Source organism: Paroedura picta, chromosome 3 (genome assembly GCF_049243985.1).
Source record: "Paroedura picta isolate Pp20150507F chromosome 3, Ppicta_v3.0, whole genome shotgun sequence".
Lineage (NCBI taxonomy): Eukaryota > Metazoa > Chordata > Lepidosauria > Squamata > Gekkonidae > Paroedura > Paroedura picta.
Genome location: NC_135371.1, coordinates 71386916 through 71409367, shown reverse-complemented (window position 1 = coordinate 71409367; position 22452 = coordinate 71386916). Strand labels below are relative to the sequence as shown.

The 22452-nt window shown below is 44.0% G+C and overlaps 1 protein-coding gene across 7 annotated transcripts in view; it reads right to left on the bottom strand.

The window, feature by feature from the left end:
- The window catches only part of EBF1 (EBF transcription factor 1), a 793629-nt gene that overhangs the window by 52871 nt on the left and 718306 nt on the right, over positions 1–22452 (bottom strand). For all 7 annotated transcript variants that reach the window (XM_077326387.1, XM_077326391.1, XM_077326392.1 and 4 more), the window contains exon 12: positions 11430–11495. In XM_077326387.1, coding sequence (XP_077182502.1) covers positions 11430–11495 — 66 coding nt within the window. The remainder of the gene's footprint in view (positions 1–11429; positions 11496–22452) is intronic.

Here is a 22452-nt window from a genome sequence, read left to right as displayed (position 1 = left end):
GCGCCAGAACAGGAATCCATCCAACCCTAAAGAGCTTTTTCCTACCATTCTTTCCAGAAGTAGGTAAGCAATAATATGGGCGGGATGCAGTGCCTTGGTGGGAACAGCAGCCATCTCGGCAGAAGGCCCTGTTGGGCCGCCTTACTGTAGCGTCTTCATCGGCAAAGTGGATAATCAGGCAGTATCTGCCTGGGTGCTGCTTGACCCAGTGGGTGATGTTGTACACCTCCCGTTCGAGCACCAGGCATTTGTCGATGTGCAGGTTGTGCTGCTGGATGTCTTCCCAAGTATAAGAGGGTAGGCGCGGCTCCCGCTTGCCACTCTCCTCCCCTTGGCCTCTGCCTCTCCCCATGAGGGAGTGGCGTAGCGTTGTCAGCCTCATTGGCTGGCCTCACACGTTGGGCTTTGCCGGGATCCTGCAGGAAGAGTCTGGGCAAGGAGCGAGGCCCATGGTGCCCATCATTCTGTCTTCGGCGCTGGGACTGTTGTCAGGCAACGGTCCCCGACAAGTGTGTGTGTGGGGGGGGAGTGGGCGGGACCGGAGACTTCAAGAATGTGAGATACTGTCTGCATCCTTACCCAAGGATGTCTGGGAGGAAGCGGTGGAGTTGGGTTAGAATCATAGAATCATAGAATCATAGAATCATAGAGTTGGAAGGGGCCATACAGGCCATCTAGTCCAACCCCCCTGCTCAACGCAGGATCAGCCCTAAAGATCCATGCTCTAACTTTGCAGGCGCTTGATTGGCATCCATGGTCTATAAATTAAGTTTATCTATATTAAGTTTATTTAATTTATTTAATTTAATTAAGTTTATTTAATTAAGTTTATCTGTATGTGAGGAAAGGGCTTACTTGTCAGGAAATTCTAGTGAAGGAGAGCATATCTGCAGTGGAAAGCATCTGGGTGAAAATAAGCGAGGGGAAAAGAAACAGTGTGGTGGTTGGTGTCTGCTACCGACCGCCTGACCAACGAGAAGATGTGGATGCTGCACTTTGTGAGCAGCTTGAGAAAATATCCAAACGGCAGGACCTTGTCATCATGGGTGACTTCAATTTCCCAGATGTGTGCTGGGAAACTAACTCTGCGAAGCGTCCTCAGTCATGCAAGTTTCTGACCTGCCTGGCTGACAATTTCATTTATCAAATGGTAGATGAACCCACAAGAGGTTCAGCCATACTGGACTTAATACTGACCAACAGGCAAGAGTTGGTGGATGAGGTGAAGGAGGTGGGGACCCTAGGGGGAAGTGACCATGTCCTCATAGAATTCCTTTTGAGATGGGGAGCCAAGGAAGCTTGTAGCCAGACGCGGATGTTGGATTTTCGTAGGGCAAACTTTAATAAACTCAGAGACATGATGAGTGTCATACCATGGACGAGAATGCTGGAAGGGAAGGGAGCATGTGAAGGGTGGGCGCTACTCAAACAAGAGCTATTGCATGCTCAATCAATGACTATTCCAGAAAGACGAAAACACTGCAGGAGCTCTAAGAAGCCTATTTGGATGAACAGAGAACTTCAAGAGGAACTAAGAAAGAAAAGGAAAATGTTCAGGAAATGGAGGGAAGGACAGAGCTCTAAAGAAGAGTACCTACAGGTTACTAGGCACTGTAGATCAATCATCTGAAAGGCCAAAGCTGAGAGTGAGTTAAGATTGGCCAGGGAAGCCCATTGTAACAAGAAAAGATTTTTCAGTTATGTGAGGAGCAAACGTAAAGTCAAGGAGGCAATAGGCCCACTGTTGGGTGCGGATGGACAAACTCTAACGAAAGATGCAGAGAAAGCAGAAAGGCTTAGTGCCTATTTTACATCAGTTTTTTCCCACAGGTCAAAGTGTTTAGGCACATCTAGAGATGGCTGTAGCCAAAGGATAGTGTCTGGGTGGCAGGTTAACATGGATAGAGAGGTTGTCGAGAGGCATTTAGCTGCACTGGATGAGTTCAAATCCCCTGGTCCAGATGAAATGCACCCGAGAGTACTCAAAGAACTTTCCAGAGAACTTGCACAGCCCTTGTCCATCATCTTTGGAACCTCTTTAAGGACTGGAGATGTCCCAGAGGACTGGAAAAGAGCAAACGTTATTCCGATCTTCAAAAAAGGGAGGAAGGATGACCCGGGAAACTACAGACCAGTGAGTCTGACCTCTGTTGTGAGGAAGATAATGGAGCAGATATTAAAGGGAGCGATCTGCAAACATCTGGAGGACAATTTGGTGATCCAAGGAAGTCAGCATGGATTTGTCTCCAACAGGTCCTGCCAGACCAACCTAGTTTCCTTTTTTGACCAAGTAACAGGTTTGCTGGATCGGGGAAATTCGGTTGATGTCATTTACTTGGATTTTAGTAAAGCTTTTGACAAGGTTCCCCATGATGTTCTGATGGATAGGTTGAAGGACTGCAATCTGGATTTTCAGATAGTTAGGTGGATAGGGAATTGGTTAGAGAACCGCACTCAAAGAGTTGTTGTCAATGGTGTTTCATCAGACTGGAGAGAGGTGAGTAGCGGGGTACCTCAGGGTTCGGTGCTCGGCCCGGTACTTTTTAACATATTTATTAATGATCTAGATGAGGGGGTGGAGGGACTACTCATCAAGTTTGCAGATGACACCAAATTGGGAGGACTGGCAAATACTCCGGAAGATAGAGACAGAGTTCAACGAGATCTGAACACAATGGAAAAATGGGCAAATGAGAACAAGATGCAATTTAATAAAGATAAGTGTAAAGTTCTGCATCTGGGTCAGAAAAATGAAAAGCATGCCTACTGGATGGGGGATACGCTTCTAGGTAGCACTGTGTGTGAACGAGACCTTGGGGTACTTGTGGATTGTAAACTAAACATGAGCAGGCAGTGTGATGCAGCGGTAAAAAAGGCAAATGCCATTTTGGGCTGTATCAACAGAGCCATCACATCAAAATGACAAGATGTCATAGTCCCATTGTATACGGCACTGGTCAGACCACACCTGGAGTACTGTGTGCAGTTCTGGAGGCCTCACTTCAAGAAGGACGTAGATAAAATTGAAAGGGTACAGAGGAGAGCGACGAAGATGATCTGGGGCCAAGGGACCAAGCCCTATGAAGATAGGTTGAGGGACTTGGGAATGTTCAGCCTGGAGAAAAGGAGGTTGAGAGGGGACATGATAGCCCTCTTTAAGTATTTGAAAGGTTGTCACTTGGAGAAGGGCAGGATGCTCTTTCTGTTGGCTGCAGAGGAGAGGACACGCAGTAATGGGTTTAAACTTCAAGTACAACGATGTAGGCTAGATATCAGGAAAAAAAATTTCACAGTCAGAGTAGTTCAGCAGTGGAATAGGCTGCCTAAGGAGGTGGTGAGCTCCCCCTCACTGGAAGTCTTCAAGCAAAGGTTGGATACACACTTTTCTTGGATGCTTTAGGATGCTTAGGGCTAATCCTGCGTTGAGCAGGGGGTTGGACTAGATGGCCTGTATGGCCCCTTCCAACTCTATGATTCTATGATTCTATGATTCTATACTAAATGGATCACTAAATAATGATTATCCGGGTGAATTTACATTTATGGCCGGTACTAGAGATAGTACAATTGACTACATGTTGCTCGAAGAAGCCTCTCTTAATCAAGTCAGGGGGTTTCGGGTTCTCCCTTTCTTGGAAGGTGACCATTTCCAACTTCTTTTGCAACTATGTCCCCCCAGTAATCATTATTTCCTTGAAGTAGAGCTCCCCATTAAGATTCTTCCAACAAATCATATCGGGTGTCAGATTAAATGGTCAGACCAACTTAATCTAAAACTGAAGGAAGTCATAGCTGCAGAAGATCTGTCCAGCATCTGTAAGGCCCATTCAAATGTGAATGTCTCACATAATTCAATCTCCCCTTATGACTTATTTGTGGACAGGCTAAAACCTGTCCTATTTAAAGGTTCTTACCCATATGGCAAGAAAATGAACAAAGCAAGAAAGTCATGGTTTGACAAAGAATGTGTCAAAGCAAAAGGGGATTTGTCTAGAGTCCTTAGTCTGTATTATAAGGCAGGACTAGATTGTAGGAGGGAAACATTTGACACAGTTCTAGAATTTAAGAAAAAGTACAAAAAACTTCTATATCGAAAAAAGATCCAATATAGTAAAGAATTGTGGGAAACCCTCATACAATCTGTAAAAGATAAAAAATACCTCTCTCTCCTGGAAACTGACTTCTGGCATTGATTCCAGAGATAGATCTCCGACTGACGTCCATATTTCTCTACATATCTGGGTAGCATATTTTCAAAATCTCTATAAAGATCCAAATTGCCATTATAGGCCATGTTTATTAATGGGTATAGCAGAGTGGCCTCCAGTCTCTTGCAGCGTAGAAAAATCACTTATCCAGCAGCTGAGGTGCAGAAAGGCCCCAGGACTAGATGGTATTCCTCCTGAACTAATTAAAAACAATGAAGATTGGTGGGCTCCACTTTTGGCAGCCTATTTTTCCTATATCAACACAACAGGATGGATCCCCAAGAGTTGGGAAACAGAAATTATAGTACCCTTCTATAAAAAAGGAAATCGGAAGGACCGAACAAATTATCGACCAATTAGTCTACTTAATGTTCCTAGTAAAATCTATGCTAAACAACTTTTAGACAAACTATCCATCTGCCTAGATCAAGGAAAGCTGATTCGGAGGGAACAATCTGGATTTAGGGAAGGGGCATCTACCTTGGATCCAGCATCTAATAGAGAAATATACCTCTACTAGTCCTGCCTCACTATATGCTGTCTTTGTAGACTTCAAAGCAGAATTTGACTCTGTTTCCAGAGCTTGTCTCTGGGAAAAGCTAGAATCCACTTCAATTGATCGAAGGCTTCTGATTCTCATTAGATCTTTATACCAGAACACGGCTCAGATGTAGCAAACAAGGACATTTAGCTGACCCAATTAATACCTTCAAAGGGGTCAAGCAAGGCTGTGTCTCAGGCCTGCACTTTTCAACTTCTTTATAAATGATTTGAATCAAGTGTTTCAAGATTCAGACTTGCATCCCCCAATATTAGCTGGTTCCCCAATCCCTATACTGCTTTATGCCGATGATGTAGTTCTTGTTTCAAGAACCCCCATAGGGATTAGGTGAATGCTCAAAAACTTGCCCTACATTGTGAAAAAGAACATCTTGAAATTAACTACCAGAAAACCAAGGCCATGGCATTTGGCAAATGTCCAAAATCTAGAATATGGATGCTAAATGGGCACAAAATTGAACACGTAGCCCAATTTAAATATTTAGGTGTATATATTCAAGCACCTGGAGCAAAGAGAATCCATTATTCATATACATCAGAACTAGGGCAAAGATCAGCAAATAACATACTGAAATTCTATTGAACAAAGGGCAGATTCTTTATACCAGCAGCCCTGAAACTATACTCTGCTATATCTCTAGCCCAACTCACTTATGGTGCATTTTTGGGTGCTCCAATATCAGATACTATCAAGCTTGAAAGGGTCCAGTCTAAATTGTAATCAACTCCATGGTGCGTCTGGAAACAGGAATGTTAATGGTCCAAGAAAAAATCTGCCTGTCAGCAATAGGAATGTGGTGGAAATTAATACATAACCCACAGGGTATAGTTTCTTTAACCCTGAATGACAACTTCCAATCTTCTTGGACTAAGGTTGTTCATGGAGGAATCGAAAGTCTGGGCTTCTCCATTCAATTATTATCCAAAGTAGCTCATGATCAAGCTGCATCATTAGTTAAGCAGCGGATAGGAGGCAATCAATGTCAAGTGGACCTGAGTAAAGCTCCAACTTTTTTGTCCCCAGTTAAAACCAGTTATGTTCTGGCTCCTGCCATTTATCTGTTTCAGCTGGTAATAAGTAAACAAAGAAGGGTATTTACCCTTGCAAGATGCTCCGTCTTGCCTTTAGCTCTTGCAGAGCTGAACATTCCTCTTACACTGAGACAATGTTTTTGTGGGAGTGGCGAAATTGATACAAGAAAGCATATATTGTTCCACTGCCCTGCTTATGTAGACATTCGTAGCAACTTGATTGAACCACTCCTTTAAAAGTTGCCAGAACATCATGATGTAGATCCAGCAAAGAGGCTGCTAAGTGATGACTCCCCCCAGGTGACAACTCAGCTGGCTAAGTTTTGTGCTGCCACCATAAAAATCCAATGCTCTAAAGTAGCACAATTTTAAGTTCTATTTTATGATCTGTTTTAAATTGTATTATATCAAATGACCATATTCTTTTGGTCTATTATGTATTAACTTCATATAACTTCGTCTGAATGACTGTAATAAAGTTTGAACTGAACTGAACAGTGGAGCTGGGCAAGGCTGTGCATGGGCCAAAATGCCAGAAGGTGGGCAGGAAGCCTGAGCGCATCCAGGGTAAGTGGCCCCTCTGTAGTCAGGGAGGGCAAGGGGCCAATATGGGATTTCGACCCCAGACCCAGCCTACCCTGACCCCCCTTAGCCTTTTATTTATACCATGGAGCATGATATACAGATGTGGAGAAAGAGAAAGCTTGTCACTTGTAACCACATTTTTTAAAAATAATGCCCACAGCTTTTCAGAAGGGTGGTACGAAAATGTAAAAATAAAAGCACGTGCGTAAGTGGAATGTACTCAGAATAATTAACTATAAGGAAAGAAGACTATGCCATCAGAGAATAGCTAAGACTTAGAGGAAGAATATCTGCTTTGAATATCTCAAGTTCAATCCTTAGCAACTCCAGTTAATTTCAAGTGGGAAGATTGCCTGAGACTTTGAATACCCACTGACAATACTGAACAAGGTGGACCAATGGCATAAACAAGGTTTAAGCACTGGGACATCACTCTGATGTTCCTTCACATGGGTTGAAATAAAGAAGACAGACAGAAATTATTACTTAGGATTTGATGCTTTATTGTACAGTAGACTATTTGGATCTTACTATTCTCTTCTAACCTCCACGTGGAACCTGGAGATCTGGTATTACAACTAACAGAGATTAGTTCCCCTGGAGAAAATGGCTCCTTTGGAGGTTAGACTCTGATACACTATCCTGTTGAGGTCTTATACCTGCCCAAATTCAACCTTCCCAAGGCACCACCCCAAATCTTTCAGTATTTCCCAAGCCAGAGCTGGCAAACTTTGTATTATATGAACATGTTCATTATTATTGTATACATAAGCAGCGCCACTGAAATATGAATTCCCAAGTTAAATTTTTGAGGCATTGAGCTTCGTCTTCCCTTTTTACCGTGACTTTAAGAGATAAAATGGCTGCTAGATAATAGGTGTCATGCTCCCACCGACGCCTCCTCGGGCCTCTGAGGCATTCCCACAGCAACCAGAGCCAGCTGTTACACATCCATCAGTCGGGCAGTCAGCGTCGGATGAAGGTGAATGCAAACAGACTATCAAGATCTAGGGAGGAAGCTCAAGCAAATGGGGGCACAAGCAGAAAGGCTCAGCACCTATTGTACATCTGTTTTTCCCCACAGGTCAGTTGATGTTGTTTACTTGGATTTTAGTAAAGCTTTTTGATAAGGTTCCCCGTGATGTTCTGATGGATAAATTGAAGGACTGCAATGTGGATTTTCAGATAGTTTGGTGGATAGGGAATTGGTTAGAGAACTGCACTCAAAGAGTTGTTGTCAATGGTGTTTCATCAGCCTGGAGGGAGGTGAGTAGCGGGGTACCTCAGGGCTCGGTGCTCGGCCCTGTACTTTTTAACATATTTAAGCTAAACATGAGTAGGCAGTGTGATGCAGCGGTAAAAAAGGCGAATGCCATTTTGGGCTGTATCAACAGGGGCATCACATCAAAATCACAAGATGTCATAGTCCCATTGTATACGGCACTGGTCAGACCACACCTAGAGTACTGTGTGTATTTCTGGAGGCCTCACCTCAAGAAGGACATAGATAAAATTGAAAGCGTACAGAGGAGAGTGATAAGGATGATCTGGGGCCAAGAGACCAAGCACTATGAAGATAGGTTGAGGGACTTGGGAATGTTCAGCCTGGAGAAAAGGAGGTTGAGAGGGGACATGATAGCCCTCTTTAAGTATCTGTAAGGTTGTCACTTGGAGGAGGTCAGGATGCTGTTTCCGTTGGCTGCAGAGGAAAGGACGTGCAGTAATGGGTTTAAACCTTTGTATCTTTAGGATGCTTTCGGCTGATCCTGTGTTGAGCAGGGGGTTGGACTAGATGGCCTGTATGGCCCCTTCCAACTCTATGATTCTGTGATTCTGTGATTCTGCAATGATGATCAAGCAGAGAGCAAAATGAACCAGATGGGTGTGTGCCCAGACTCAGTTCCAGCACTGCGAGTGTCAGACGAGAGCCCGGATGAGTATGCTGAGCGTTTGAGACGAAGGAGGCGCGTAACTGTCACGGAGCGCAGGAGGAGCACAAGGTTGCTGGCTCACTGTCAGCATTGACCAGACACAGCTGATGCAGCTTCGGGGGAGAAGAATTGATGTCCCAGCTGAAATCACTCAGCGCAGGGCTGCTTTTAGGCAGGGCTACAGCAGCGTTTCAGCATGGGTGCAATCTGTGCGGTATGGCCAATTCGAGTACCTGGTGATGCCTTTTGGGCTCTGCAATATGCCTTCTGTTTTCCAGTGCTTCATTAACGATGTCTTCTGGGATTTGCTGGACCACTTTGTCATGATCTACCTCAATGACATCTTGGTGTATTCCTGTCAGCCAGAGCTACATTCTGGTCATGTCCGCCAGGTCTTACAATGGATATGAAACTTTGGCTTGTATGCCAAACTCTCAAAATGCGACTTTTCCCGGGACATCATCGATTTTTTGGGACATCATCTGTCTGCACAGGGGGTCCAGATGGATCCTGCCAAGGTACAGACCATCATCCAGTGGGAGGCACCCCAGACATAGAAGCAGTTGCAGTGATTAATGGGCTTCAACAACTAATATCCTTCATTCCTGCCTTAGTACGCAGAGATAGTACAGCCCCTGACTCAGCCCCTGAACACAAAATGGCCCTTTCAATGGAACTCAGAAGCTGAGCAAGCCTTCCAGCGACTCAAGCAATGCTTCACCTCCGAGCCCCGCCTTGCCCACCCTGACCCAGAGGCAGATGCCTCATTGTGGAGGCAAATGCCACCAGCACCGCCTTGGGGGAACTTCTCCTGCAGCTGGGCTCTGAAGGCAGCCCTCCACAGCCTTGCACATATTATTCTTGGCAGTTCACATCAGCTGAGTGGAACGATACTATCTGGGAACAGGAGCTGCTGGCTATAAAAGCTGCCTTCGAGACATGGCGCCACCATCTGGAGGGGGCCAAGCATCTGGTATTGGTATGAACAGACCACTGGAACCTGGAATACCTACAGATGGCACAATGGCTCAACCAGTGGCAAATAAGATGGACTCTGTTCTTTTCCTGGTTTAATTTCTGGACTGAGTATATACAGGGGTCCCAGAACAAGAGGGCAGTTGCCGTGCCCCGCCAGCCACAATACACAGTTGTCTCTGATGACAGCCCTTCACCCTTACTGCTTCCTGCCTCTGTGTTTGCAGCAATCCCCGATGTTCTGGATTTCTGGTAGCAGGTGTCAGAGCAACAGACTACCAATCCACCCAGGCCCAAATCCACTGGCTGCAGGAACACTCCAACAAATGCTCGGATTTCCATGTTCTAGAGGGACTCCATCCCCATGGTAGGGTGGTACTTCCTACATCAGACATATGAGCACATGTCCTGCAATGCACCCACGATGACCTGGCAGCAGGACACTTTGGGCAGTTTAAAACTCTCCATCTTCTGACCCAGTACTTTAGGTGGCCTTGAGTGCGGGCTTATTTGACCTATTCCATTGCCTCATGTGCCACGTGCAGACAGGCCAAGCGAGCCATAAGCAAACCTCTGGGTTTGTTGCAGCCCCTTCCCATTCCCCAAGGGACATGGCAGGAGGTCACCATGGACTTTGTCACTGATCTTCCCATGTCTCACAGATTCACCACTATTCTGACCATGGTGGATTGGTTCACCAAGATGGTGCAACATGCCTTGTTGCTATCTGCCCAAGGGCCGGGAAATGGCATGACTGTTTCTGGTGCATGTGGTCTAGTTGCACGGGCTCCCAACACGGATAGTTATAGACAGAGGGTTCTGGCGGCAGCTGCATACCATGCTGGAAACCAAGATCAGCCTATCGAGTGCCCCTCACCCTGAAACTGATGGATGGACCAAATGGGTCAATGGGATCATCTGGCAGTACTTCTGATGCTACATCTCCTACCAGCAGGAAGACTTGTCTCGCTGGCTCCCTTTGGCCAAATTTGTGTAAAATAATTCAGTACACACCTTGACCCAGATGTCACCAATCCAGGCCTTGTATGGCTTTCACTCTCAATTCTTGCCTGACCCCTTGGTCCCACCCATGGTGCCCACCGCAGCTGCTGACTTGGAAGAGTTGCAAGCGCAGCAGCAGATCATGCAGGAAACCCTGAAGAGTGTCATAAAGGGGGAGCTCACCACTTCCTTAGGCAGCCTATTCCACTGCTGAACTACTCTGACTGTGAAATTTTTTTTCCTGATATCTAGCCTATATCATTGTACTTGTAGTTTAAACCCATTACTGTGCGTCCTTTCCTCTCCAGCCAACGGAAACAGTATCCTGCCCTCCTCTAATTGACAACCTTTCAAATACTTAGAAAGGGCTATCATGTCCCCTCTCAACCTCCTTTTTTCCAGGCTGAACATTCCCAAATCCCTCAACCTATCTTCATAGGGCTTGGTACCTTGGCCCCAGATCATCTTCGTCGCTCTCCTCTGTACCCTTTCAATTTTATCTACATCCTTCTTGAAGTGAGGCCTCCAGAACTGCACACACTACTCCAGGTGTGGTCTGACCAGTGCCGTATACAATGGGATTATGAATCTTGTGATTTCGATGTAAATGATGTTACATCTTAAGTTTGCTATGAAACCTGAGTATTTGTTATTAAGTTTCTTTCCAGGTACTTTGCCTGTACATACAAGAACTTTGTTTTTTTATGCCACGATGGTGGCCAGATTGCTGCTGGCCAAGAATTGGAAGGAGAAGGTAATATGACTGAATTTTGGTTGGAAAAACTCTCAGACCTTGCAAGACTGGCAAGACTGACAGTGCTAGTTAACAGGCGATCGGAGAGTGAATTCAGGGAGCAATGGAAGATGTTTGTGGACAGGTCAAATAAAGAGTGGACCAAAGGCAACAGGGGGATGGTGAAAGGAAGTGGAGAAGAGAATGAATCTATGTTTTTTCCCCACGCAACTAGCTAACACAACTTTAAAAATAAAAACAAAATGTTTCTAATATTCATGAAAGAAAAACATTAAAAACATATTGAAAGAATATAAATGCATATAGAAAATAGAAGGGGCTAAAGCATACATTTCTATTCCCAGTTTTGATCTCCTTTTTAACATTATAAGAGGAAAGTACCTGGTTGTTATGTGGCATACCATAGAGTGCTTCCACCAGATCAGCTGCTCTCTTGAGTATTACTTCCTATCAGAGAGGTAGGGAAAAAAGAGATTTTCCTAATGAGTTCAATATACTGTATGCTTAAAAAACATTTTTTGCATTCTCTTACACTGTGCACTCAAATTTAATTTCTGTACACAATATGATCTTAAAAAGTAACAGTACTTAGTGAACCCAGAATAGTGTTAAACGAGTTCATCCAATTCACACACAAGCTTAATAATGTCAAAAGGTGAGACTTGTTTGTGCTGCAAAATAAAATCTGTCAGTTATCTACCATCTACACTATGCACCATTATTGCAGAATGAGACCTGCGGTCAATTACTGGATTACTGCAATCAATGTCATTCAGAACATGTTATGAATCTCTCTAATATGTTTATTTAGTTCTTAATTTATATTATAGAACAGTGATCTAATCAGATCAACTACACTGTTAAGTTATCTTTTCAATGCATTTAATCTGATACCAATGTAATGTCCTATATCTTTGGCTCATCTGCCTTTGTTACAAGTAAGTGACACAACTCAGCGCATGCAGCATAGTAGGAGATAGCATGTTTTTTGAAGACAAATTCAAAAGAATGTGGGTGAGAATTCCTTTCAAAAGAAGTGCTCTTTAGAACAAACAGAAAACTGCCCAAATTTTCAACATAATCTTACCTTTAATTTCTTTGCATGCTCATTTCTACATCTGCTGATTTGTTTATCCTGTATGTATTCCATTCGTATGAGGAACCCCTCACTTTCCCTGTTCTCCTAAGCTATATCCCATTTTAAATTGACCCATGAAATGCTTTAAATATGAAAAAAACTTGAAGAATAAGATAGAATGGACATTATAAAATGTATTTATAAATTATATAGCATAAGACAAAGCCTTCTACTTATATACAACTAATTGCTATTGGCTAAATAATCATTTTTCAAGCAATTTTATCTTTAAATTATTCTATTTGCTTGGTAGTCTGCAAAAGAAAAGAACAGCAAAGTTGAATGCAAAGCTGTTTCTGCAGCTATCTTATAGGAATAGTTGTAACGTTTTCCTACTGACATATAAAAGAAGTTGAAAAGTTTAACTAGAATTATTTCTGACATTAGCTAGATTTTCTAACCAAAAGAATCATTATTACTCAATTTTCATATAGTCTATGATCAGAAAATAGAAATATAATTGCATTCATTTTGCTGTCACCATAACCTCTTCAAAATCCTAGAACAACTCTTTTGATGACAAGCTTTTAGATGTATATTAGCATTTCTTCCATTTAAAACTTGCTACAATACATAGTGAAATAATTGTCATACTGTAGTAACTACTTATGACATACCTGATGTCTTAAATTTAAAAACAAGATGGCACCCCCCCAACTTTGGTCTCCCGTTTAATATTTGTCCTTTTATAAAATTGCCACAAAGTCTTCCCTTCAGAATACACAATTCAATTATTTTTCACACATGTAGCCAGGTGCATTATATAATTGATGGATTCTGAATCAATTGATTTGAAACTATTTCTGAAGAGATCGCTAGCTGCAGACTTTGTCCTTTCAGTGTGGCTTGACCAAAGAACTAAATAATTTTAAAGTCTATTGACTGAATGCACCTGATACCCATATGGAATCAGGCCCTACTGTCTTAGCCAAGCTGCTTCGAATTTCAGTGGCCCTATCTGCCTTGTAAAAGATTAAAATTCTATAGTAGGAGAGGAGAGCTGCTTGTTAGAGAATGAATGTTAGGATTTGATGCTTTATTGTACAGTGGACTATTTGGATCATACTATTTTCTTCTAACCTCCACTTGGACCCTGGAGATCTGGTATTACAACTAACAGAGATTAGTTCCCCTGGAGAAAATGGCTTCTTTGGAGGTTGGACTCTGGTACTGCATCCTGTTGAGGTCTTATCCCTCCCCAAATCCACCAAGGCACCACCCCAAAGCTCTCAGTATTTCCAAACCCAGAGCTGGCAAACTTAGTATTATATGAACATGTTCGTTATTATTGTTTACATTAATGGCACCACTGAAATATGAATTCCCAAGTTATACTTTTGAGGCACTGAGTTTAGCCTTGCCTTTTTACTGTGACTTTAAGAGATAAAATGGCTGCTAGATAATAGGTGTCATGCTCGCACCAACACCTCCTCAGCCCTCTCATGTATTAGGATTGAAATAATTTCTGCAACATTGTAAAATGTACTCATACCAAATAAGTATTTATTTAAAAAGGAAACCATGCCTTTTCCACTAGCATCAGATCTGAGGTAACTGTCAGGATCAGGCGTCTGATCTCTGCCATGATTTGTGACCGATGACCTGGGTGACACCATCTTGGTTTAATGTGTGTTGTTTTAAGGATCTCTGTGTAACTCTGTTTATGTAACCCTGAGCCACCTGCTTCAAGCTGTAATTTAGACTAGCAATTGCTGTCCTCCTCTGTGTTATCGGGAAGGGAGGAACTGTCTAACACCCAAGGCCGTGAAAGCCTGGCAATTGTCTGGAAGGGAGCCCAGGATGGCACCTGTGGGAGGGGGGCCTCTGCTCTCTGGGAACTGGGCAACTTTGGGCGGGAAAGAACTGGTAAAAGTGTTTGCTGTCTGTATATTGACCAGAATCGACTATGAACGTTGAGGTGTGCTGATCTGCTATCAATAAAGCTTTCTATTAACCCTGAAGCAAGTTGTTAGTCTGTCTGCCCTTGACAGTAACAAAACAATTTTTCTTTCCCCTCAAAACTGAAGGCTGTGATTCATAGGCTGCAGTTCACAACCCAAAGATTCTAGAGCAATTTCATTCACCTGAGTGGAACTCCCCAGGAGAAAACTGTAGTTGCTTGATCACACAGAATCTTGTGGTTAGCATTTGTAATCAAATGCCCAATAGTGAGCAGACTAATAAAAAATTATAAGTGTGTTATAAGTGTGTTTACAAAATTAAGAACTTCCACAAGATTCATTATTTGAGCACATTAAAAATATTCAGGTAGTCACATTCTTTATAACAATATGGTGCCTCTACAATGCATGCATTCATACATTTCAGAATAGCAGCTACTTGTCTTGTTTGTGTGACAGACATTATACAAAATCTCATTTGTTCAATAATGTTAAGATTTAACTGTTAATATCATCATGACATCTATAGTTAGCCTAATCCTTAACAAAGCCATTATGTGTGTATACACACACACACACACACACACAAATTATCATAATTTAAAACATCTCCAGTTCCCCATTCAGTTCCCCTAGCTAACACTGTCATTATCTCAAATAAAAAACAGCTCCTAAAAGTCTTCTATAAGTTACTGCAATAGACCTTGCAAGGTGCTTGAATTGCAGTGACCAGAAAATTGTTCTCACCTCCATGTCATTATGTTCCCATTGAACCAGCCCCGAGCGTGTTTGTGTTCGGGATCTAATATATTGCCTTTCAATCAGGGCTGAGAGCCACTGAACACATAGACAGAACATGACGAGCAGGTCAGGAAAGCAATAAAGATTTTACTGAGCTGTCCAAGGTGCTAAATTTACTCAATAATGGGTTTGGCACCATAGTGTTAACCTCTCATTTACTACCAGTTTGAGAGACTAAATTGAAGTAGCTGACTTCATTTACCTTGAAATGTATATCTTATGACATTATGTAAGTAGATTGAAAGGGCACTGCAGCTTTAACAATTTAAAGCTAAAGCATGTTTAAGATGAAGGCTGGGTATTTATTTTATATTGCACTTAAACTATATGTAATATTAAAATGCACTGATTAAATTTTTAAATGGTGTTATAATAATGATGGCTAATATAAAAAGATTTTATGTCTGAAAATTAAAGTGATAGCATCTACAGTAACAGCAAGGATGTACATAAGAAAGAACTTTTTGTGACACAGAAAGAATGTATTCAAGCAGATGCTGTTGCAGGATAACAAAATTAATATATCACAGAATAACAGAATCATAGAGTTGGAAGTGGTCATACAGGCCATCTAGTCCAACCTCCTGCTCAACACAGGATGAGCCCAAAGTATCTTAAAGCATCCAAGAAAAGTGTAGATCCAACCTTTGCTTGGAGACTGCTAGTGAGGGGGAGCTCACCACCTCCTTAGGCAGCCTATTCCACTGCTGAACTACTCTGACTGTGAAACATTTTTTCCTGATATCTAGCCTATATCGTTGTACTTGTAGTTTAAACCCATTACTGTGCGTCCTTTCCTCTGCAGCCAACGGAAACAGCATCCTGCACTCCTCCAAGTGACAACCTTTCAAATACTTAAAGAGAGCTATCATGTCCCCTCTCAACCTCCTTTTCTCCAGGCTGAACATTCCCAAGTCCCTCAACCTATCTTCATAGGGCTTGGTCCCTTGGCCCCAGATCATCCTCGTCACTCTCCTCTGTACCATATATCAGCGGTCCGCAACTTTTCGGCTGCCACGGACCGCTGCTGTGGAGTGGGGGAGAGGGGGGCCCTGGGGCGCACGCATGCATGTCAGCCCCAGTGCAAACATGGCAGGGGCGCAAACACGCGTGCGCGGCAGTCCACGCCTGCGCAATTGCGCTGCCGCCATGCCGGCGGCCGTGGCTTCACCTCCCGGCCCCTCCGGGCCACCAGCAAATCGTCCGCCAAAGCGGCTGATTAGCTTGCGGCTCGGCAAGCTTCTCTTCCCCCCCCTCCCGATACAAGAAGCTTGCCGGGCCGCAAGCTAATCGGCCACTTCGATGGCCGATTTGCTTGCGGCCTGGCGAGCTTATCGCTTCAGCCAGGGGAGGGAAGAAGAAGCCGCGGCCCAGCGCCAAGGGCTTCGTGGCCCGGCACCAGGCCGAGGCCCGCAGGTTGGGGACCACTGCCGTATACAATGGGACTATGACATCTTGTGATTTTGATGTGATCCCCCTGTTGATACAGCCCAAAACGGCATTTGCCATTTTTACCGCTGCATCACACTGCCTGCTCATGTTTAGTTTACAATCCACAAGTACCCCAAGGTCTAGTTCACACACAGTGTTAACTAGAAGCTTATCCCCCATCCAGTAGGCATGCTTTTCATCTTTCTGACCCAGATGCAGAACTTTACACTTATCTGTATAAAATTGCATCTTGTTCTCATTTGCCCATTTTTCCATTGTATTCAGATCTCGTTGAACTCTGTCTCTATCTTCTGGAGAATTTGCCAGTCTTCCCATATTTGGTGTCATCTTCAAACTTGATGAGTAGTCCCTCCACCCCCTCATCTAGATCATTAATAAATATGTTAAAAAGTACCGGACTGAGCACCGAGCCCTGAAGTACCCCGCTACTCAACTCCCTCCAGTCTGATGAAACATCATTGACAACAGCTCTTTGAGTGCGGTTCTCTAATCAATTCCCTATCCACCTAACTATCTGAAAATCCAGATTGCAGTCCTTCAATTTATCCATCAGAACATCATGAGGAACCTTATCAAAAGCTTTACTAAAATCCAAGTAAATGACATCAACTGAATTTCCACGATCCATCAAACCTGTTACTTGGTCAAAAAAGGAAACCAGGTTGGTCTGGCAGGACCTGTTGGAGACAAATCCATGCTGACTTCCTTGGATCACCAAATTGTCCTCCAGATGTTTGCAGATCTATCTATCTATCTATCTATCTATCTATCTATCTATCTATCTATCTATCTATCTATCTATCTATCTATCTATCTATCTATCTATCTATCTATCTATCTATCTATCTATCTATCCATCTATCCATCTATCCATCTATCCATCTATCCATCTATCCATCTATCCACCCACCCACCCACCCACCCATCCATCCATGCATCCATCCATCCATCCATCCATGCATCCGTGTATTTATAGAGTGCCCTCCCCGATGTCAGGATCAGTACCTGCTCTCTGCCATGAATTGTCCATGAACAGGGGTTACCCCATTTTGTCTGTATTCCATTATTCCTTTCCGGGCTTTTTATGTAACCTAAGCCTGCTTTCTATGTAACCAAAACCTGTCCTCTGTTCCCATGTTATCATGATTTGTAGTGCCCGCTCTGAACTGTCTGTCCTTTGATCCCCGCTCGCTAGCTCTGCTTTTTAAAACAACATTGTATCTTGTCAATAGGCGCCGGCCAGTCCAAGGATGTGCGATTTGTAGCACCTCTGGCAGGATGCCTGGGTTGACACCTGGGGATGAGGGCACCCTCCTCTTGGGAACATTCAAGTTTTGGGCGGGAGAATTGTATTGAAAAGGGCTTGCACTTCTAATGTGGGGTAGATTTGACTTCTTGAGTTATAGTGACTAGAGTAACCTTCCATTAAAGCTTTCTTATTATAGAAGTTTTGTTGTGAGTTCTTTTGTAATAATAACATTAATAATATTTGTAACAATAACAATATGGTGATAACAATAACATTAATATAGTAATAATAATAGCAGCATTACACAATGGTGGAATACAGCAAAGAGCATTGAATGAAACTCAATTAACAGCAGCAAATAATACTAAATTATGCATGGAGGCAGCCACCCCGGGCTGCTGCCGTTCTGTTGCACCGGAGCAATAAGCCCTGCCATCCCCTGAGTATACACCTGGATGGAGGTTCCCTGGCGCACGCTGGCTGTCCTGGCGCAAAAGCCCTGCGCACGCAACCTTCTACCAGGTGGGGGCCAAGTTGGAGAAAGCTATGGGCCTGGTTGAGGTTTAGCAGGCTTCCTTGGGGCCAAGGACCACCACAAAGTTGGAGGTGGTGGAGCACAAAGCTCTTTGAAGGGTGTAGGCAGAGAGGTGATCCCTTAGGTATACTAAGCCCAGACTGCATGTGGCCTTAAAGGTGATAACCAAAACCTAAAGCCTGATCCGGATTTTGACTGGAATCCAGCACAGCTGCAGGAGGATGGGCTGGATGTGGGACCTCTGCGGTGTTGCTATGGGGACTCTGGCAGCTGTGGGTATTTTTTTTAACTTTATTATTACAGAAGATGGCAATTATTCTTAAGACGGCCAGAACCTGGTGGAATAGCAGCAGTATGCCATTGTGGACACAATTCTTTGAGGCTGTTGCGCTGATGGGTGAGGTGATTGCTGGGTGATTGCTGGGAGGATTAAAAAGGGCTGCTCCTTGCCAGAGGCGCGAGACAAAGGGCTCTTGGCCTGGGGTTCTTGGCCTAGCAATTAGAATCAGTAGATTATATTTCCCTAGTAGTTGCACTACCTACAAGTTACAGTGGACCTCCAGGACATTCATCCCATCATCTGCAGTGAGTGTGACATGATTGCCTTCCTCCCAGAAGACAAGATGGAGTACATCTGCCCCAAGTGTAAGCTGGTAAGACTTTTGGAGAAAAGGATTATTGGATTAGAAGACAGCATTATTACTCTGACCCAAAGTAAGAAAGGGGAGGAGTTCATAGACCAGAGCTGTGCAACTTGGAATAAAGAGAATACAACCAGTCATGAAGAGGATAAGGAGATTGACCACAATAGGGAGCCTCTGCAGGCAGTTCGGAAAAAGACTGAACGGCGAAGGGCGAGACAGTTCTCGGGGCCTTTGGAGCTCCAGAATAGATTTCAGGTCCCTGCAGAGGAGGTGCAAGTGTCAATGAGGAAAGAGGACCCCAAAACGAAGTCTAAGACAAAGTGAAAAGGCCAAGGGGACAGAAGGAAATGGTGTTGAGCGGGGGGGAAAAAGGAGTGTACTGGTAATTGGAGACTCCCTGCTAAGAGGAATGGATCGCCATGTGGCTGGGCCCGACCCCCTAACCCGAGAGGTGTGTTGCTTGCCAGGGGCGAAAATTAAAGACGTTTTAGAACGGCTGCCCAAACTCCTAAAATCTACGGATCGCTACCCATTTGTGATGGTCCATGTGGGAATGAATGACATGTCCGTGAATACCATCGCTCCTATTAAAAAAGACTATCAAGATCTGGGGAGGAAGCTCAAGCAAATGGTAAGGAAGCTCAAGCAAAAGCTCAAGCAAGTGGTATTCTCTTCAATCTTGCCTGTCAAGGAAAGAGGAATGCATCAGGAGAGGAAGATAATGGAGGTGAATCAGTGGCTGCGTAGTTGGTGCCGGCAGGAGAGATTTGGTTTCTGGGACCATGGGATACACTTTCTTGAGGAAGGCCTACTAGCACCTGATGGACTGCACTTATCGATGCTGTGGAAGAATGTGTTTGGCAGGAACCTGGGGAAATTCATCAGGAGAGCTTTAAACTGAAGCCACAAGGGGAAGGAGACGATCAACATAGGAAGTGTAAGGAAGGAGACTGATCAGGGGCAGCCCAAAAAGCAAGGCCAGCTCATAGGGAACCAAAAGTAAAAGGATTAAAATGCCTTTATACTAACGCCCGAAGCATGGGCAAAAATAAGGAAGAGCTGGAACTTCTCATGCTGATGGAAAGGTATGATCTAGTAGGCATCACAGAAACTTGGTGGAATGATTCTCATGACTGGAATGTAATAGTGGATGGATATGAACTGTTCAGATAAAACAGAATAGATCGAAGTGGTGGAGGAGTGGCACTGTATGTGAGGAAAGGGCTTACCTGTCAGGAGATTCTAGTGAAGAAGAGTATATCTACAGTGGAAAGCATCTGGGTGAAAATAAGCGAGGGAAAAACAAACAGTGTGGTGGTTGGTGTCTGCTACCAACCGCCAGACCAACGAGAGGATGTAAATGCTGCACTTTGTGAGCAGCTTGACTAAATATACAAGCGGCAGGACCTTGTCATCATTGGTGACTTCAATTTCCCGGATGTGTGCTGGGAAACAAATTCTGCGAAGCGTCCTCAGTCATTTATCAAATCATAGAATCATAGAATCATAGAGTTGGAAGGGGCCATACAGGCCATCTAGTCCAACCCCCTGCTCAATGCAGGATTAGCCCTAAGCATCCTAAAGCATCCAAGAAAAGTGTGTATCCAACCTTTGCTTGAAGACTTCCAGTGAGGGGGAGCTCACCACCTCCTTAGGCAGCCTATTCTACTGCTGAACTACTCTGACTGAGAAAAACTTTTTCCTGATATCTAGCCTATATCGTTGTACTTGAATCATAGAATCATAGAATCATAGAGTTGGAAGGGGCCATACAGGCCATCTAGTCCAACCCCCTGCTCAACGCAGGATTAACCCTAAACATCCTAAAGCATCCAAGAAAAGTGTGTATCCAACCTTTGCTTGAAGGTTTCCAGTGAGGGGGCGCTCACCACCTCCTTAGGCAGCCTATTCCACTGCTGAACTAATCTGACTGTGAAAAACTTTTTCCTGATATCTAGCCTATATCGTTGTACTTGAAGTTTAAACCCATTACTGCGTGTCCTTTCCTCTGCAGCCAGCAGAAACAGCATCCTGCCCTCCTCCAAGTGACAACCTTTCAAATACTTAAAGAGGGCTATCATGTCCCCTCTCAACCTCCTTTTCTCCAGGCTGAACATTCCCAAGTCCCTCAACCTGTCTTCATAGGGCTTGGTCCCTTGGCCCCAGATCACCTTCGTCGCTCTCCTCTGTACCCTTTCAATTTTATCTACGTCCTTCTTGAAGTGAGGCCTCCAGAACTGCACACAGTACTCCAGGTGTGGTCTGACCAGTGCCGTATACAATGGGACTATGACATCTTGTGATTTTGATGTGATGCCTCTGTTGATACAGCCCAAAATGGTATTCGGCTTTTTTACGGCCGCATCACACTGCCTGCTCATGTTTAGTTTACAATCCACAAGTACCCCCAAGGTCTTGTTCACACACAGTTACCTAGAAGCGTATCCCCCATCCAGTAGGCATGCTTTTCATTTTTCTGACCCAGATGCAGAACTTTACACTTATCTTTATTAAATTGCATCTTGTTCTCATATGCCCATTTTTCCATTGTGTTCAGATCTCGTTGAACTCTGTCTCTATCTTCCGGAGTATTTGCCAGTCCTCCCAATTTGGTGTCATCTGCAAACTTGATGAGTAGACCCTCCACCCCCTCATCTAGATCATTAATAAATATGTTAAAAAGTACCAGGCCGAGCACCGAGCCCTGAGGTACCCCGCTACTCACCTCTCTCCAATCTGATGAAACACCATTGACAACAACTCTTTGAGTGCGATTCTCTAACCAATTCCCTATCCACCTAACTATCTGAAAATCCAGATTGCAGTCCTTCAACTTATCCATTGTAGAGGAACCCACAAGAGGTTCAGCCATACTGGACTTAATACTGACCAAAAGGCAAGAGTGGGTGGATGAGGTGAAGGAGGTGGGGACCCTCGGGGGAAGTGACCATGTCCTCATAGAATTCCTTTTGAGATGGGGAGCCAAGGAAGCTTGTAGCCAGTTGCGGATGTTGGATTTTTGAAGGGCAAACTTTAATAAAGTCAGAGACATGATGAGTGTCATACCATGGACGAGAATGCTGGAAGGGAAGGGAGCATGTGAAGGGTGGGCGCTACTCAAACAAGAGCTATCCCACGACTATCCCAGAAAGAAGAAAACACTGCAGGAGCTCTAAGAAGCCTATTTGGATGAACAGAGAACTTCAAGAGGAACTAAGAAAGAAAAGGAAAATGTTCAGGAAATGGAGGGAAGGACAGAGCTCTAAAGAAGAGTACCTACAGGTTACTAGGCAATGTAGACCAATCATCAGAAAGGCCACAGCTGAAAGTGAGCTAAGATTGGCCAGGGAAGCCCATTGTAACAAGAAAAGATTTTTCAGTTATGTGAGGAGCAAACGTAAAGTAAAGGAGGCAATAGGCCCGCTGTTGGGTGCAGATGGACAAACTCTAACGGAAGATGCAGAGAAAGCAGAAAGGCTTAGCGCCTATTTTACATCTGTTTTTTCCCACAGGTTAAAGGGTTTAGGCACATCTAGAGATAGCAGTAGCCAAAGGATAGTGTCTGGGTGGCAGGTTGACATGGATAGGGAGGTTGTCGAGAGGCATTTAGCTGCACTGGATGAGTTCAAATCCCCTGGGCCGGATGAAATGCATCCGAGAGTGCTCAAAGAGTTCCGGAGAACT